This window comes from Anomaloglossus baeobatrachus, chromosome 2, assembly GCF_048569485.1.
Source record: "Anomaloglossus baeobatrachus isolate aAnoBae1 chromosome 2, aAnoBae1.hap1, whole genome shotgun sequence".
NCBI lineage: Eukaryota > Metazoa > Chordata > Amphibia > Anura > Aromobatidae > Anomaloglossus > Anomaloglossus baeobatrachus.
In genome coordinates, this window is record NC_134354.1 from 277,152,908 (window position 1) to 277,172,608 (window position 19,701).

Here is a 19,701-nt window from a genome sequence, read left to right on the forward strand (position 1 = left end):
GAAGTTTGGAGGTGGGAATATCATTGTGTGGGGCTGTTTTTCAGCATACTACACTAGTAAACTTCATATGATTAAAGGAAGGTGAATGTACTAATGTACCAAGACATTCTTAATACAAATCTGCTGGCATCTACCAGGATAATGGAGATGAAACAAGGGTGGACATTTCAGCAATAAAATTATCCCAGACCCACAGCCAAGGAAACTCTATTAAAGTTTCAGAGAATGAAAATAAAGCTGCTACAGTGACCCAGCCAATCACTTAAACTGAATCCAATCGAAAATTTGTGGAAGGAAGCTCATAATTCATAGAAGGCGTTCACAGAACCTTCAGGATTTGAAGAGTGTTGGTGTGGAAGAATGGGCCAAAATCACACTTGAGCAATGCATGTGAATACTTTCTCCATACAGGAGGCATCTTGAAGCTGTCATTACCAACAAAGGCTTTTGTATGAAGTATTAAATAAATTTCATTAAGCATGGTCATTACTTTTTCCCGTGTGTCATTTGTCATTACTACAAGTCACTAAATTTATGGACAGCAATAGTTTGATTTCTTTGACTGTGTGGATTGGATGGGTTGTTGCTGACATCTGGAGAGAAATTCTTGTCAATAGCAACTTTAGAAATATATTTACATAGAAAATTGGTAAAGTGGTCAATACCTATTTAATCTGCTGCTTGTGATATCTGCATTATACTATTATTTTTAATTATTTTGTAAATATAAATAAATTATATTTGTGAATAACAGTGGTTACTTTTATTTGCATAAATCGTTATTTATGATTTATATATTTACCAATTTGCAGATTCCTTTTCTTCTTTGAGTGATCATGTGTATATAATGCACAATGTGATCCTATCCCTTAACCTGACTTGATATTCAATTGCCTTTTTTAAAAGTATGTATAGGTGACCACTTCTCCCATCCTTATACTGATGTATGTTTATCCTGAACTAGGGGCCACATTTTACAAACCGCTTAAGTTCTAATAAGTCCTGTGAAAATAGAACACTCTCTGTGTCACAAAAACAATGCACCATCTTCACATTCTCTATTTTTTCAGCAATTAGTCAGAATACTATAGAATCCAAATAGGACTGTCAAAGAAAAAGAACAGCAGCAGCGTGAGCTATTGATACTCAGTGTTTTGAATCGGTGTTTCAGGCGCCCTTCTCATGTCCGTGCAAAAAACAAGCATTTTGCATGGTCTGTTGTGGAGTTCTGTAGGCCATCCGTGTGTGTGTGTCGTCAGTGTGCTGTCCGTGTGCTATCCGTGTGACATAGCACACGGACAGCATGAACTTGTATACTTACACGTCTCCAGCGCTGCTGTCTCCGGCGCTGCTGTCACACTTGCTTCCAGGTTTGCAGTCAGTGCAGTGAATAAGACATGAGTGGGATCGGAAACAGGTAAGTATAAAAATCCATTTAATTTCTGTTAGGTGTCCTTCGGTACGTGTCACACTGATGTTACATGGATCACATCAGTGTGTGGTCTGTGTGACACCCATGCAGCCAGCCAAAACGGACATGTCACCGTGTGGAGCACACAGACACGCATGAGCTCCACACGGACACATGGTCTGTGTCAAAATACGGACATGTGAAAAAACTCATTTAATTTAATGGGTCTACGTGTGTCCGTGTCTCCGATACATGTGGAAACGGACACCACACGTACCGGAGACACGGATGTGTGAAAGGGGCCTTCATCAACATTTTGGATCAGTAGGTCATCAGTTTTTGGATCAGTGTGCCATCAGTGTTTTAGAACAGTCATCAGTATACGGTCAGTGTGTCCGTTTTCACCATCAGTGTGTCAGCAATGTGTCATCCGAGTGTTCATTTTTACCATCAGTACGTCATCTGTGTGTCTATTTTTACCATCAGTGTGTCATCAGTGTTTGTCAGGGAAGGATAAATAAAAAGTGACAAAGTTTCTCTTATTCTTTGCATTGTTAAATACTTACAGTGCACGGATGCCTTCCATGTGCTGCATGTGTTTTATGGACTCGTAGACTTGTAATGGCCCCTGTCATTCATGCTGCCTGAAGCAAATGGGTATGTCTCTTTGAATTTGAACAGACACATGGTCAGTGAAATAACATGGCCATGTGAATATCCCCATAGATAATCAGTACATCTGGTATCCGTGAAAAAAAATATATTTATGATAACTATGTGAATAAGACCTTATTCCCCACAGGAAATTGGATGCATTTGAGTTAGGCCATAGTCATACATTTGTGTGTCACTGCCAAACTACAGACCATGATGAACGAACAGTTCCAAACCTGACAGCCTCAAAGACATGTATGAAGGTCGAGAAAATTGGAGATGCATCAATAGATGAATTCATTTAGGGTTTATAAAAGAGGCAAATATAAAACTGCAGGATCAGAATATACAAAATAATAGAATTTACATGTTTAAAGGGGTTGTCCAAGAATGATAAAAACTAGACTAGTTGCAGGAAATGTGTAAAAAACAGTTTCCCATTCTTCTCCTGTTATACCTTTACCAATTAAGAGCTCATGCCCCAGTGGTCCCAACTGGTCTTGGTTTTCTTACAGTTATGGTGTGCTACATGCCATGTGACTGCTGCGCTTATGGCACATTCCTGCTGAGGCCACTAGCTGGCGGCAATGATCACATGGTTAAAATAAAGACTGATACAGATGACCAGAGCATTGGCCCCAGCATGGCTGGGGACGTAACAGATGAGTTATGTTGTTTTTTTCACACACAAACTCCTTATATACTACACAAAAATAAAATGTTTTGGTATTTCAATTCACACCTCTCTTACCGCTTCTCCTTCATTTTCATCTGTTTCCTCACTGTTTTCATAGTGCCGTTTCTCTCTTTTTTTAATGTTCTTTACTTCAGAGCTGTGATAAAAAAATTAAATAAAATATGGAGTTAAAACAGCAACCGGAGCGTGCTCCAGTCACTGCTGGTTAATATGTAAATACTACTGTCAATCACTGACAGTAATAAACAAAAAAGTGAAAGAATCAGAGTAATTTTCAATAGAGCAGTTGTTCAGAAATAATTAAAATAGTAATGGAAGTAAATATTTCCACAGTAAAAGTTTATTTAAAATCATAGGGCTCTATGTTTTACCACTGAACACATGTCTTCTTCAAGCTATATTAGAGTAGGAAATGAGAAGGATTTATGGTAAAACAGGAAAAGCAAATTACATTATGGGGGTTGAGTAAAAATTCATGACACCATAGAGAAGGGGGAATATAAAATCAAATGAACATATATATAACACCCCAGGTGGTTGATTGGAGGGTCACAGCACTAACCCCTGGGCCACTATGCCGAGTTAAAGTCATAATTCTTCTACTGAGACACATAAAAAATATAGACTATAAAAGACATGATTGCAGGTAGTACACAGACACACAGGTACAGAGAGGAGACAGACACAGGGCGAGAGACACAGCGCACAGAGGTGAGACAGGAAAAGAGGGGAGAGACACGGTGCAAAGAGGGGAAACAGGCACATAAGGGAGAGAGCCGCACGGCAAGTCGCATGGCGATTTTGGATGATTTGTGACCTTTTTCTTTATTTTTAAACTTCTCAAATAAAGCATGAAGATTTTTATTCATCCATATTGGTGCTGAGTCCCACTCATTTTCTATTACCACATAAGGGAGAGACACAGGGCTTAGAGGGAAGATATACCTAGGGGGGAGAGACGGCGCATGAGGGGGAAGCAGGCACAGGGGGTAGAGACACAGTGCACAGACGAGAGACAGTCACAGGCAGGAGAGAGACAGCGCACAGAAGGGAGAAAGGCACAGGAGGGAGAGAGACAGCGCACAGAGGGGAGACAGGCACAGATAGAGAGACACAGAGTCCAAATAAAAGAGGGGAGGGGAAAAACGGATTTAAATTATTAGAAAGGAGGGAAAGAAAAATGTTAGCAAAACTTATGCAAGAAAGAATATATATTATAAATTAAGATAATAATTTAATAGTATGAAATAGGGTACCAGCAGTATATTCAAAAACAGATGTGAAATCTCTGACCAGTGTCCTATGTGACTAAATGAATCTCAGAGCCCTCCGCCATGTAACACTGACACCTACATTAATGTATTGATTTGGATGTACTTTAGCCGTACACTTGAGTCTAAAGCAAAATGTTTTATCAGCACTTATTAGTGAAGTTCAGCACCATCATTATGTTTAATCAGTGCTGGTAATGTGTAAGGAAAACTCTGTCTCTCCCTCAATTAAACTGTCCATGCATGGAAAGCAACTACATAGAAGTCCTGATGAATGTTACAGTGCATACCTCAATGTATATAACATAAGGTAATGTGGATTCAACATTTTAACTTTTTAAAAAGTAAAAGAAAATAAAGAAAAAAGACCATTAACGCACATTTATGTGGCACACGGGCCTATTTTTAGATTGATTTATTCAAAATGACTTTTCATTGATTTTTTTTCATTTAGACTCAGAATCCCCAATTGGCTCCCTGATTCTGGAGTAGTTTTTCTTTTTATCTAAGCCCCTCCATTACAAAGTTACGCATACCAGTAATAGAGTACCCATTATGAAAATTTACCTTTAACTAGGTTGTCGTATACAGCAGAACTTTTATGTGGGCATTTGTTTTTCTCCTCTATAACTCAGGCGAATCAAAACATGGCTGCTTCAGAGGGGAAAAGGTAAAAGCCTACAGGGAAGGTGGCAGTTGCAGCCTGCGTTAGGGTGTTCTCCTGACACAAGATTTGTCTGAAGTGAACACTCTGAGAAGTCCGCAGTTGTGTTTTTTGTTTCTGCTCTTTGGAGCGCAGGAGAGTAGCAGCGCAAAAGAGCCTGACCCAAGTGTAATACAGGCGATACACCATGCAAAGTTCTGTATTTTAGAGAGAAATCGTGAAAAATCTCATCTCAAAAGAACTTGCTCAGTCAAACTGCAGCTGTGACCTTCTCTATGAGCTACAGTGTTTTGATTGACCAGTCCAGGCCAACTTAGAAGAATTTTTGAACAGCAGGTGAAACTTTGCTGAGAATGGCCACTGTTGAGCGCAATCAATAATCTCATCTTAATTTCTGCCAAAAATGTCCTCTAATCCCTGACTGGAGGACATACCTCGCAGTGGCGCATGACTAACAGATGCTGTAAATTCAGTAAGGGGAGCATGCCCCCTCATGAATTTGGCCCATTATCCTCCAGTGCACAGTTCATCTTTGTATTGATTGCATCCCCTCCTAATGCTCGAGTGCTGTAGCCGATTAGTGGCCTCAGCAGTGACAGTGACGTCTATTTTACACCCTCTAATAATAACTAGATGACTCTCTAAGCCCCGCCCTACAGCTGGAAAGTGAGATGCTGAAATTCAGAAATGTCAGTGGTCACTATTTTCTTATGAAGGTGTTTTTAAAAGAAAGATGCTGGCTGTATAACACAGCCTGCATTCTTTTGGGTATGGTGTGGGTTCAGATGCAGAGCATGCTCCCTTCCGGTTGCACCAAATATTTGACGTACTATTTAATGTGCCATGTCTGGAAAGGTTCAATACTAATGATAATACCGGTAATTATTTTCTTTATATCGCGTCAATACACTCAGCAGCACTTTACAATTCAGAGGGTACATGTGCATTAAAACAATATCAGACATAATGGCAATAATAGGATTGCAAAAAATAACATTTTTTCTAATAGGAGACTTTGTATGAATTTGAAAATAAAAAGAGCATAAAATGTTCATGTTTTTTAGCAATTAGATTAAGTTTCTACATTCTTATACTTATTCTGAATCTATGAATGAAGTGCACTTAGAGATGTACAAAAAATGTGATACTTAATAAAATAATTAGACTATCAGACTATAGAAGCAGCTATCTATCTTAAGGACTAAAGAATCAAGCATGTTGAAATCCAACTGCATGATCCTTCTCTTCTCCAACCTCTGCCATTTGAGAAGAGTCAGAAGGTTCCATACACATTAGATGGTTGACCAGTCTGACCGAAATCTGTATATTCTTCTGACATGAATCTAATGTGTATACCCCCACACCTACATATGAATGGGAATAAAGGCAAATATCAGAGCAAACCTGAGTTCTATAGAAAATATGCTGTTCGATATGTAATAAAAACAAAGTATACAAGACTGCTGATTTGATGAACGATAGAATATTGTAAATTTTACTTTGTTGTGCTTAGTTGGTAGACCATAATGAGTGATTACCTCTTCAGATATGTAGCCCTTAGACTATTGCTGTTCACATCTATCAACTACTACATTCCACAGCTCCTTTTGTGTTCAATGTTTTGACATTAATCTTTATTAACTAAAACTAATTAAGTTCTGATTAATTTTTATATATCTTTACAGTAAGCTTTTTTTTATTATATTTGATGAAATAATACAGCACAACGTCTATGCAAAATCTTACCCTCCTTTATTCATTATACTTTGTACTTCCTCCTTTGCTCTCCGAACAACATCATTAACCTGAGTCTCAAATGAAGGTGTAGGGGGTGCAGGTCCAGAAAGTACTGTGCGTGAGGTAGCTCTTGATAGACTCCGGCGTAGAGATTCATTCATGGCTTCACTTTCAACCAATCGAGTTCTAGGTACAGGAGAAAATTCAGATATGACGATAGTATGAAAATTATTAGATGTGCCATTATTCTAGTACTACTTTTATACAACCTGTTCACTTGAATGTAATCAAAATGAAAACCTTTGGGAAATGGGACATTGTGAAATTAAAACTAAAGAAAACCTTATAAAACTTTAATACTGTCACAATGTTTTCACATTCTAGTTTGAAAGTGTTATTATAGTATTGATAAGGAAAATAATCTATAAATTAACTATATGTCATGTTACTTGTTATATGCAAGCTATATACCAGCTTTATAAAAACATATATAATGAAACTTCAGCTATAGTTAAGCTTATAGATATCCTGGGAATGTTCTGTAAGATATTATGTTCTAGACAAGATGTACCACAGAAATCAGTCATCTTGACTAGGGATGGGCGAACCCGAACTGTAAAGTTCGATGTCCGTACCGAACACATGGTGTTCGTGCACATGACCCCGAACACGAGCTTTCTGGGACGTTTGTGTTACAGTTCGTGTTACACTTCGGGTCCATTTCGGGTCCAGGGGCTATTGATAAAAAAGCACGTTAGTAAAAAAAACATTATGATCATACTTACAGGTCCCGCGACGCGTCTTGCAGGCTCTGTGTCCCAGCACTTCTGCTTCCGTGTCTGTTCGATCATTGCTGTTCCCCCCAGTAAGCACCTCTGGCTATAATAGGACCTGCCGTGACCGTAATATCATACCCATGTGATCAGTCACGTGTGAATGTTGTATTACCTCATTGGCTACAGACTGGTCACGTGAGTATGACGTCATCATAGGTCCTGCTGTGCCATGATGCAAGTGTCATCGCATCACAGCGCACAATCTCCCGACGGCAGCGCGTCAGCTGTATGTATTTCCACAGCTGAGGCGCTCCTGTTGGGAGAGTGGGGTGATGCACTGTGAGACACAAGTGCAATCATCCCCTCACTGTCAGCCTCTGCTTCATTGCTCTGTCCAGAGCGATGTAGCAGACCTGACATGGCTCTCTGAGCTTCTCACTGTGTATAAATATTGTCTGTGCACAGTGATGAAGCAGAGTTAACTTTGCTTTTTGCTTCTCACTGTGTATAGACTGTGTCTGTGCACAGTGATGAAGCTGACATGGCTGTCCCTGTGGATTACGTCAGACTAAGGATTTTTTTAGCATAAAGTTTGAGTCTCTAAATGTATTTTTGTTTTATTTCTAATAAAAAAAATTTCTCTGTTGTGTTTTTTTAATGTTTCCTAGAAATTCATGGTAACCATGTCTAATTTGGCGTGACACCATGAATTTCGGGCTTAGTACCATCTGAGAATACAAAGCTGGTTTTAACCCCTTCATTACCCAGCGAGCCACCGCCATCATGGCCACTGGTTGAGCCGGGTAAAGCGCCTAGAAATGGCGCTAAGAAACAAACAATGCGCCATTTCCAGGAGCGGCTGCGGACTGCCGAGAATCCTAGCCCCCAGCTGCCTGGCTTTACCTGACTGGCGATCAAAATATGGCGGGAGCCCATGCATTTTTTTTTTAATTATTTTTTTAAATAAAAAAAATTAATGGGCTTCCCTGTATTTTGATTGCCAGCCAAGGTAACGCCAGGAAGATAGGGGTGACAACCCATAGCCGTCTGCTTTATCTGCGCTGAGAATCAAAAATACTGCGGAGTGCTACGTCATTTTTTTTAATGATTTATTTATTTTTCCAGTACTGTGATGTCAGGCCTCAAAATACAGGGAAGCCCATTTTTTTTAGTTATTTAAATAAATAATTAGAAAAAAATGCGTGGACTCCCGCTGCATTTTTTGTATTGCTAGCTAAGGGTAATCCAAGCAGCTACTGGCTGCTAACCCCACTGCTTGGTGTTACCTTCACTGGCAATGGAAAATCCAGGGAAGCCTTTTTTTTTTTTTTAAGCTTTTTGCAAAAAAAAATAAAAAAAAAAATGACGTGGGCTTCGCCATATTTTTGTATGCTAGCCAGGTACAGCAGGCAGGTACGGGCTGCCCTCAGCTACCTTTTTGTACCCAGCTGGGAACCAAAAATATAGGGAAGCCCTTTTTTAATTATTTCATAAACTTCATGAAATAATAAAAAAAAACATGGGCTTTGCCCTATTTTTGTGTACAGCCAGGTACAACTAGGCAGCTGGGGATTGGAATCCCAAGCACAGGTTGGCCCAAGCTTTCTGGGCCCCCCACTGCAAATTGCAGCCCGCAGCCGCCCCAGAAAATGGTACATTCATAGAAGAGCCATCTTCTGGCGCTGTAGCCAACTCTTCTAGCGGCCCTGGTGCCGGGTGGCATGCTGGGTAATAAGTGGTTAATACCAGCTTTGTTTTACCAGCTAGTATTAAGCCAGAGATTCTTAATGTCAGGCAAGTTTGACCCAGCCATTAAGAATCTCCAATAAAGGGTTAAAAAAAGACACCACACAGAGAAAAAATACTTTATTAGAAATAAATACACAGACACACTTAGAGAATCCATCTTTATTACTCCCTCTCACCCATCCACGATCCTGGTCTTCTGTCTTCTTTCTTCTTCAACCCATGCAGCTCTGTTATATCAGACACCACAGGGGAGGAAGAAAGCTTCTGCTCCCCCATGCTATGTAATCACTCAATGAGTGAGCAGAAGCTGCGGGTTGGTAAGCGGTGATGTCACCGTTGCCACCGTTGCAATAATAACCTGATGTGAAGTTTACTATAGCAATGGTGATTTCCGTTTCCCGGTGCCGCAATTCGCCGGCTGTGGCAGCTAATCCCTGCATGTGGACTGACTCTGTAAAGAGTGCAGACATGCAGGGAATGTGGAGCCGAGCATGTGCCCGAGCATCTGGCCGGTACATGGCACTCACCGAGTATACCGAGTACTGAAATGCTTGGGCGAGCACTGTGTACCGGTGAGATGCACTGACAGGACCTAGCATGACGTCATAGCCATGTGACTAGTCTGCAGCCAATGAGATAATACAAAATTCACATGTGATTGGTCACATGCTATGACGTCACGGAAGGTCCTTTGGTTACCGGGCAGCACAGAGATGATTGTACCCGGAAGGAGAAGCAGCAGGAGACAGACTGCAGGATGCATCGCGGGACATGTAAGTATAATGACAATGTTTATTATTAACTATATTCTTGATTTTGCAGCCTCCCCACCCCATCACATAACTGTAAAGTCCAAGTTCGGGGTTCGGATGCAAGTTCGCGTTATATCAGAACCCGAATGCCAACTTTACAAAACATTAGGGCGAGTCTCCCGAACACTGAACATCGGGGGGTTCGCCCATCCCTAATCTTGACCTGTTTGAGATTCACATGGAAGCAGGTCCAAGACAACTGTTTTATATTTTGTTTAATTATTGCTGATGTGCTATGTATTAAATTGATTTGTGCATGCTCAAAAGAACAAAGGCTGTGTGCCTGGATTTTGAGTTAAATACACCCTTTGGTGGGGCAAGTCAGATTTTTTGTCACTATGATATTGAGTCTCCTTACTCCTAATGTGCATGGAAACCATGAAAATTTACTGTTAGGGGAAATATTGATCTGGCCCATCTGATAGTTGACTGCCAATCGTCTTATCTACTGGAAATAAGCTACTGGCTCACATGTCCAGTGATAGTTCACTCATGACAGAAAAGGAGCTCTCCTGTGTATGGGAGAAGCAGCCAACACAATTGCTGGCCAAAAATGTAGCTTAACCATTGTTTGGTTGACAGCTATCTAGTGTATATATGTATTTTACTAATGCTGAGAATGCTTATGTACAAAAGTAATTTTCTTTTTCCTACACTTAATCGTTTAAAGTCAGCTTACTTGGACCAACCAGCAGAACAACAATTTTTTACTAGATCGACGGTCGTTTGACTAACTATTTACAAAGGCAGACTAATACAAATTATGTGCCCTCTAGTCTGTTCAAGGAACATATTCGGCCATAGCTCTCCCAAGGGTGAATTCTGTTTGCACGGGATGATGCAACGCAAAGAATCTTTTATGCTGCACAAAAGATAATTTAATTTGATGTGCAAAAGTTTTACTAGTTCATAGGGAGATTGCCAGCCTCTTCACATAGTGTTTTTAACAATACTCGTTCACAATTGTCTTGCACTTGCAGTGTAAATGCCTCTTTAGTTGATGGAAGGAAAGATGTAAATATCAAAGGTTGTATTGTGAAGGCACATACATGAAATGGGATTTCCAATCAAAATTAACTAAAAGAAACCACTGCTAGAGAGAGGACACAGCACTAATCTACTGAATAATATAAAGCATCAAACCAAGGAAATGGCCACCAAGCTAGTAGACGTAAGGGGCACAAGGGTGAAGGGAAGGTTAATATCCATGTGACATTGTAAGGGTGAAGGGAAGGTTAATATCCATGTGACATTGTAAGGGTGAAGGGAAGGTTAATAACCATTTAGTGTTGGGGAAAACTCTCCTTCCTTGGGACACTGATGACTGTCGTCATACTTATGCACTAGGCACCTTATATGGGTATGTATAGGAAAAGCATACTGGGGCATTTCTTCCCCAGATATAACCCCTCCCTTGTTTGCACCAGGCACTTTATAATGGGGCGTACATGCGAGAAATACTTTGGGATATTAACCCTTTATATAACTATCTCCTTGTATGCGTTTATTATTCTGAGATATGTATTTTTGTTAGGGTTATTGATATAATCAGTTTCCTATTCCCTATTTAAATACTTACCTCTATAGGAGATCTGTTTGTAACATTTAATATTTTGATGCTTGGGGTATAACTCTGACTTTCATGAAACCAATTAATGGAATCTTTCTCATCCCATTTATTTTTTTCTGCTATTAATGGGATCTAGCGTTTTATCCATTAACATCTTGTGCCATATGATTACGTTACTAGCTTCCATAGACATGAGTGTCCCTTTATGTTTTTATACCACATTTGTCCTTTTAATGTGTGTGCCATCAATTTCTTTGCATATGAATAAAAATGTATTATTAAAACACATTTAAACTCCCGTTCTCCTGTTTGTATACTCGGTGGAGTTCTCCCCAATAATCATACGTGTGAGAGAAACATGACCTATATTTTACGAGTTTGAAATCTCAGAACAATTTGGATTGGACATTTCCATTCTAATGTATAATTACCTCAGCTCTTCTATCTCATGAATATAGTTCTGTATTAGAGTCTGGATCTCTTCATTATTGTCTCCTAAAATTGAAAATAAAAAAGAAGTAAATTTAACTACGGTATATTAATTTATTTCAAGCAACAACAAAAAAGACTTAACATTTTGGATAAAAAGTATTTTACAAAGAAATATATTTACAAATGTTAAAGGAGTGTTCAAGTTTAAAGTATTCTACCTCACAGGTTTTCTCTAAGTAAAAATGAGAAAATTAGCATTAATCTTGCCTTCTGCTTTAAGTCCCAGCTGTTAGTTACTTATCAAACATGCGATTGATTTAAAAGTATTTTTCCACATCTTTACTTTCAGATTTTTAGTTTTTTGCATAATTTCATTTTGATTTAGGCTTTGTCCACGTCTGTATTTTCAGTGAAAAATTGGCCGTACTTCCACCAATATTATTCAATAATTATTTCAGAAGACGGATTTTTTTTTTTTCAAGGACCAAATTACCGCATGAAAAAAATCACAGCATGCACTAGTATCTTCTGTATTTCGGATAAGATTCACCTATTCAAGTCTGAGTGCAGAAAAAGAATTGTTTCCCAACATTCCAATTCTTTACGGATACAATTTACATTTAAGAATGCTCATTTCCTGATAATAGTTTAGTCTAAACAAGTTATCGATGAACCAATGAATGGGAAAAACACTCATTCATTAGGTCAAATAATTTGAATGGTTCCATGAAAGATCATTGTTCTTGGCAGCACATCAATCTGTGTAAATAGGCAGTCTCTAGCCGGATGCTTCAGCTGCAATTACTTTGTAGTCATGCCCGTCAGGTTTAAACAGAGGTGTTACCCAGCAATGCCTGTTGTTGATACAAATCCATCGGTATACTGGCCCCCTTGGTGGAAGGAGCTGAGTTGAAGCGTTTTAGAAGCCGTACTTTATCCTTCTGTGTTGCGGTATTTCCTCTGTTTGTTGTCCTTCCCTTGTGCTTGTGTTTCTGTGTTGTAATGGCAAGTCTAGTGAACTCGTCGGCCTACTCACTAGGCAGGTTGAGTTTAGGGCCAGCTGAGGGCCCAAGGTATCCTGCTCGCCGACAGGTTGAAAGAGCTCAGGAGTCAGCTTGAGGCGAGTTCAAGGGTGCCCCCTCACCTCTCTCCCTAGTGGCAAGGACCTCGTTTGTACTGTGTTCCCGGTGTTCCTCCCTATTTGTGGAGTTGTTTTGGTGTTTTTTCATTGTGTGTCAGACTCCTTTTTGGTCTGAACGTGCTCGCCACGGTCGTAGCATGACAACAGCTCTTGGAGGTGGCACATGCACAAATGAGATCTTGGTTCATCATTGAGTCAAGAGCTCACTCTGCGCATGACACCATTTCTTTGAAGCCCGCACTGCCGACATTTTTTTTACATACAGTCACTGGGGATGGCTCCTGACTCGCATTGCCCGCTGCTTCACGAGCATGGCTCCTATACAGATAGGTCCAGAAATATTTGGACAGTGACACAATTTTCGCGAGTTGGGCTCTGCATGCCACCACATTGGATTTGAAATGAAACCTCTACAACAGAATTCAAGTGCAGATTGTAACGTTTAATTTGAAGGTTTGAACAAAAATATCTGATAGAAATTGTAGGAATTGTACACATTTCTTTACAAACACTCCACATTTTAGGAGGTCAAAAGTAATTGGACAAATAAACCAAACCCAAACAAAATATTTTTATTTTCAATATTTTGTTGCGAATCCTTTGGAGGCAATCACTGCCTTAAGTCTGGAACCCATGGACATCACCAATTGCTGGGTTTCCTCCTTCTTAATGCTTTGCCAGACGTTTACAGCCGCAGCCTTCAGGTCTTGCTTGTTTGTGGGTCTTTCCGTCTTAAGTCTGGATTTGAGCAAGTGAAATGCATGCTCAATTGGGTTAAGATCTGGTGATTGACTTGGCCATTGCAGAATGTTTCACTTTTTTGCACTCATGAACTCCTGGGTAGCTTTGGCTGTATGCTTGGGGTCATTGTCAATCTGTACTATGAAGCGCCGTCCGATCAACTTTGCGGCATTTGGCTGAATCTGGGCTGAAAGTATATCCCGGTACACTTCAGAATTCATCCGGCTACTCTTGTCTGCTGTTATGTCATCAATAAACACAAGTGACCCAGTGCCATTGAAAGCCATGCATGCCCATGCCATCACGTTGCCTCCACCATGTTTTACAGAGGATGTGGTGTGCCTTGGATCATGTGCCGTTCCCTTTCTTCTCCAAACTTTTTTCTTCCCATCATTCTGGTACAGGTTGATCTTTGTCTCATCTGTCCATAGAATACTTTTCCAGAACTGAGCTGGCTTCATGAGGTGTTTTTCAGCAAATTTAACTCTGGCCTGTCTATTTTTGGAATTGATGAACGGTTTGCATCTAGATGTGAACCCTTTGTATTTACTTTCATGGAGTCTTCTCTTTACTGTTGACTTAGAGACAGATACACCTACTTCACTGAGAGTGTTCTGGACTTCAGTTGATGTTGTGAACGGGTTCTTCTTCATCAAAGAAAGTATGCGGCAATCATTCACCACTGTTGTCATCCGTGGACGCCCAGGCCTTTTTGAGTTCCCAAGCTCACCAGTCAATTCCTTTTTTCTCAGAATGTACCCGACTGTTGATTTTGCTACTCCAAGCATGTCTGCTATCTCTCTGATGAATTTTTTCTTTTTTTTCAGCCTCAGGATGTTCTGCTTCACCTCAATTGGGAGTTCCTTAGACCGCATGTTGTCTGGTCACAGCAACAGCTTCCAAATGCAAAACCACACACCTGTAATCAACCCCAGACCTTTTAACTACTTCATTGATTACAGGTTAACGAGGGAGACGCCTTCAGAGTTAATTGCAGCCCTTAGAGTCCCTTGTCCAATTACTTTTGGTCCCTTTAAAAAGAGGAGGCTATGCATTACAGAGCTATGATTCCTAAACCCTTTCTCCGATTTGGATGTGAAAACTCTCATATTGCAGCTGAGAGTGTGCACTTTCAGCCCATATTATATATATAATTGTATTTCTGAACATGTTTTTGTAAACAGCTAAAATAACAAAACTTGTGTCACTGTCCAAATATTTCTGGACCTAACTGTATCACACAAATATTTTACAAACTAATAAATCTCTTGCATGTCATATATACAGTATGTTAATAAATAAAGTAATACATTTTTCAATAATTGTGTAGTAATTACTTACCAGCCCTTTGTAATAAGCGGGCAGCCTCTTGTCCAGCCATGCGTGTGACACGGGCATTGATGGCTCTAATGGCTTCTTGTAATGCAGTAACACGGAGGCGCAATGATGCATTTTCACTACGCAGCATAGACAATTCTTCACACACGTCACTCAGAGCATCAGAACCAGGCACACGGTGACCCTGGTGACAAAGTAATATGAGTTATTATATTGTTATGTTAATTATGATCCACCAATATAATTGTTACTAAGTAATCTGGGAAATCTTTAAGCCATAATGGCTGCTACTTCCAGCTCTTACTTTTTAACCTCTTCACGACACATGACGTACTGGGTCTAATTAATAATTTTGATGTAATTTATCAACTTAATAAATCTTTGTAAATATATAGTTTATAGTACCTTTAAAGAGGTTAACCACTACCTTAAAATTCCTATCCTTAGGTTAGATCATCAATGTCTGATTGACTGACCACCCCCACCGATCAGCTGTTCTCGTTCCTCGCGGCAATAGCAGGCCGCCAGAAATTCTCATATCAGGAGCTGCCCCGTCAACTGATAGTGCCCGCAGTGGGGTACTACACATTCATCTTCTATTAAAATCAATAGAAGGCGGATGTGCAGTACCCAGCCACAGATTCTATCAGAATACGGGGCAGCTCCAGTACTGAGGCTTTCCGGCCACAGGCTGCAAGAATAGTTTCATAAATTTTGTGGAAAAACAATATAGTAATTATTATACTATGTTTTTTATCTACCAAATATTATTTATATTTTATTTTATATATTATTTATAATTATATTTAGCATTATCGTTAGCAGCAATTTAGATGTGGGTGATTGCTAATTATTTTTACTGATGTTCGAACAGTTCATTTTATTTAGTGTAGTTTAAGAAATTCTTTCGGAATTACTCTAATAATGATTTTATTATAATTTTTTCTACTAATATATAGAAGTTAATAACAACTGTGAACATTTATAATTTGATTTTACTGACAGTTGCATAATTATATTTAATGCAGCTTCAGATATTTTGTGGAAAAGTACTGTAGTAATTAAACTACAGTCTCTTTCTACTTATATTTAGATATACAGTTAGTGTCATTTAGTTGCAGACATTCAGTAATTATCTTTACCAATGTTTGCTTAGTATTATAAATTTTCTATTTTTCTATTTTTATTTTTCTGTTCTTTATTCATTTTTCCACTTCTCTTCTGTTTCTCAATTTTTTTTATTGTAATTCAAAATATATAATATGCATTAAACACACCCCTAAATAAAATTTGGTTACATAATATATACAGGTGCATCTCAATAAATTATAATATCATCAAAAAGTTAATTTATTTCACTAATTCAATACAAAAAGGAAACACATATTATATAGAGTCATTACACACAGAGTGATCTATTTCAAGTGTTTATTTCTGTTAAAGCTGATACTTATGGCTTACAGCCAATGAAAACCCAAAAGTCATTATCTCAAAAAATTGAGAAAATATTATATAAGACCAACTGAAAAAATATTTTAAACTCAATAATGTTTGCCTACTGAAAAGTATGTAAAGTAAATGCACTTAATACTCCTTTTGCATAAATTACTGCATCAATGCGGCACGGCATGGAGGCGATCAGTCTGAGGCACTGCTGAGGTGCTATGGAAGCCCTTGTTGCTTTGATAGCAGCCTTCAGCTCGTCTGCATTGTTGGGTCTGGTGTCTCTCATCTTCCTCTTGACAATACCCGATAGAGTCTCTATGGGGTTTAGGTCAGGTGAATTTGCTGGCCAATCAAGCACAGTGATACTGTGGTTATTAAACGAGGTATTGGTACTTTTGGCAGTGTAGACAGGCGCCAAGTCCTGCTGGAAAATGAAATTTCCATCTCCAAAAAGCTTGTCAGCAGAGAGAAGCATGAAGTGCTCTAAAAATTTCCTGGTAGATGGCTGTGCTGACTTTGGTCTTGAAAAAACACAGTGCACCTACACCAGCAGATGACATGGCTTCCAAAACCATCACTGATTGTGGAAACTTAACACTAGATCTCAAGAAGCTTGGATTGTGGCCTCTCCACTCCTCCTACAGACTCTGGGACCTTGATTTACAAATGAAATGCAAAATTTACTTTCATCTGAAAACAACACCTTGGACCACTGAGCAACAGTCCAGTTCTTTTTCTCCTTGGCCCAGGTAAGACACTCCTGGCGTTGTCTATTGGTCATGAGTGGCTTGACACAAGGAATGCGACTGTTGTAGCCCATGTCTTGGATACGTCTGTGTGTGGTGACTTTTGAAGAACTGACTACAGCAGCAGTCCACTACATGTGAATCACCCCCAAATTTTTGAATGGCCTTTTCTTAACAATCCTACCAAGGCTTCAGTTATCCTGGTTGCTTATGCACCTGTTTCTATCACAATTTTTCCTTCCACACACCATTCAATTAATACGCTTGGATACAGCACTCTGAACAGGCAGCTTCTTTAGCAATGACCTTTTGTGGCTTACCCTCCTTGTGGAGTGTGTCAATGAATGCCTGCTGGACATCTGTCAAGTCAACAGTCTTCACCATGATTGTGTAGCCTACTGAACCAGACTAAGGGACCATTTTAAACGCTTAGGAAGCCTTTGCAGATGTTTTGTGATAATTATTGTAACTTTCTGAGATAATGACTTTTGGGTTTTCATTGGCTGTAAGCCATAATCATCAACATTAACAGAAATAAACACATAAAATAGATCACTCTGTGTGTAGTGATTCTATATAATATATGTGTTTCCTTTTTGTATTGAATTAATGAAATAAATTAACTTATTGATGATAATCTAATTTATTGAGATGCACCTGTATTAAAAACACAGCAAACACACATCACGCTTTGAAAAAAAATAAAATGGCCTGATCATCACAAAGACAACATTGGAAGTATTCACTTTATTTAGATCTGATTCCTGATTTTGTGGCTAGGTCAGGAATACAAAATATAAAACAGAAAGGGCTCATAGGTGGATTAAAAAGCAGATTTCTCTGATATGATATATTAACAAATTTTCTTATATCAGCTTGTACTACTGGCTAATGCAAATTTTGTTGGAAAAACAGCAACCATATAAATATTCACAACTTACAGTTTTGTACTCCTGTAGTTCAAGTCTCAGGCGCGCTAGCTCCGACCTTAATGCCTGCACCTGCTGTACATTCTGTTCTTGATTTGCCGTCACGCGATTCTTTATATTACGAGCTCGGTTTGCATATTTTAACGTATTCAGTGTTTCCATGAAATCACGATCCGATGGAGATACACAAGCTATCATCATGGTCTGACTGAATGTGTAAGGAAAAAAAGATCAGTTAACAAGTGTGCTCTGTGAGGAAAACTTATTTTTTAAACATACTGCAAATCTGCTTTATTGAGTAATATAGGAAAGAGGAAATTACGACTGCGGCAAGATGATCCAATTTCATTTTTATTTTTTCATCAAAGAAAAAAGCCAGAATTATTTATATTTATTTCGAAGTAGTGACATGGTTATTCATTTTACATAGGAAAGTTGTAGTTTTGGATTTTTCATTTATCAAATAACAGGGTAGAATGAAAACAAATATTTTTACTATTGTTACGAGTTTTGTTTTTTTCGGGGAGCATTAGCTGTGTGGTAATATTGACCTGCTAACTTTAAACTGCCGGTAACTTATTCAATTTACTACTTCTAAAAAATAATATTCTTTAAAAAAATTGGAACAAAGACGTCAGGTCACCTATGTTCTCAATCAAAGATTCAGGCAAGTCCAATGCATCAATAGTTTGGATTATACCTGTAACGTTCCTGATGTAACGTTGATACCACAGTGGAGTGAGGGAGTTTAAACTGAGGGGTGCAGTATCCTGTAACAACACTAGGTGGCGCTGGAGATACTAGAGTGAGGGAAGTCAGGCAGTCCAAAGTCAGAGCTGAGAGGGCGCAATGATACAAAGGGAGCAGACGGGAGGGAAGTCGTGTAACAAGCCGGAGTTCAGGCAACCAGGAGAGTCAGTACAAACTCAGGGGGCAGATAAAAGAGTAGTCAGGAGGGAATGTCAAAGTCGGGAGCCAAACGGGAATGTAAAGTGAGAGGTAGCATGCAGATTTAAGTCATGGGTCAGTCCGGGGTCGAGAGCCAAGATCAATTACAAAAATCAGAAGCAGGGAGCTTACCAGAACTTAGCCAGAGAATACGACTGGCGTCGCTCCGGGCACGGATACTCCAAGATAAAGCAAAGCAATTGCCCGGAAGCGGTGCATGAGAGCAAGCCCCTCCGACAGCCGGTAACTGACCAAATGCAGGAAATGGCCCGACACAGGATAAACAATAAAAAGATGACCGCATGTAGAAGGACACAACAGAAGTCTCCAGCACAAGAGCCGCACCACACGTCAGGGCCATGACAATACCAAGGTCAGGATATGGAAATAGTGAAAACCATTAACCACCAAAAAAAGAAATAAACCCTAAAAACAATATCTAGTATATTTAGTTTCAAAAGTTAAAAACATAGAAACTAAACGCTAAACAAAATTGTGCCACACACTAAGGCGGGCTTTGCACACTACGACATCGCAGGTGCGATGTCGGTGGGGTCAAATTGAAAATGACGCACTTCCGGCATCGCATGTGACATCGTAGTGTGTAAAGGCTCGATGATACGATTAACGAGCGCAAAA

General features: G+C 39.3%; 1 protein-coding gene across 1 annotated transcript in view; it reads right to left on the minus strand.

Annotated features, from left to right (window-relative positions):
• The window catches only part of KIF21B (kinesin family member 21B), a 411,687-nt gene that overhangs the window by 250,727 nt on the left and 141,259 nt on the right, over positions 1-19,701 (minus strand). Inside the window, exons 8-12 of the mRNA XM_075335818.1 lie at positions 18,127-18,322; positions 14,997-15,177; positions 11,773-11,836; positions 6,444-6,620; positions 2,808-2,898 (exon numbers count right to left, since the gene is read on the minus strand). Of these exons, the coding sequence (XP_075191933.1) occupies positions 2,808-2,898; positions 6,444-6,620; positions 11,773-11,836; positions 14,997-15,177; positions 18,127-18,322 (709 nt within the window). The remainder of the gene's footprint in view (positions 1-2,807; positions 2,899-6,443; positions 6,621-11,772; positions 11,837-14,996; positions 15,178-18,126; positions 18,323-19,701) is intronic.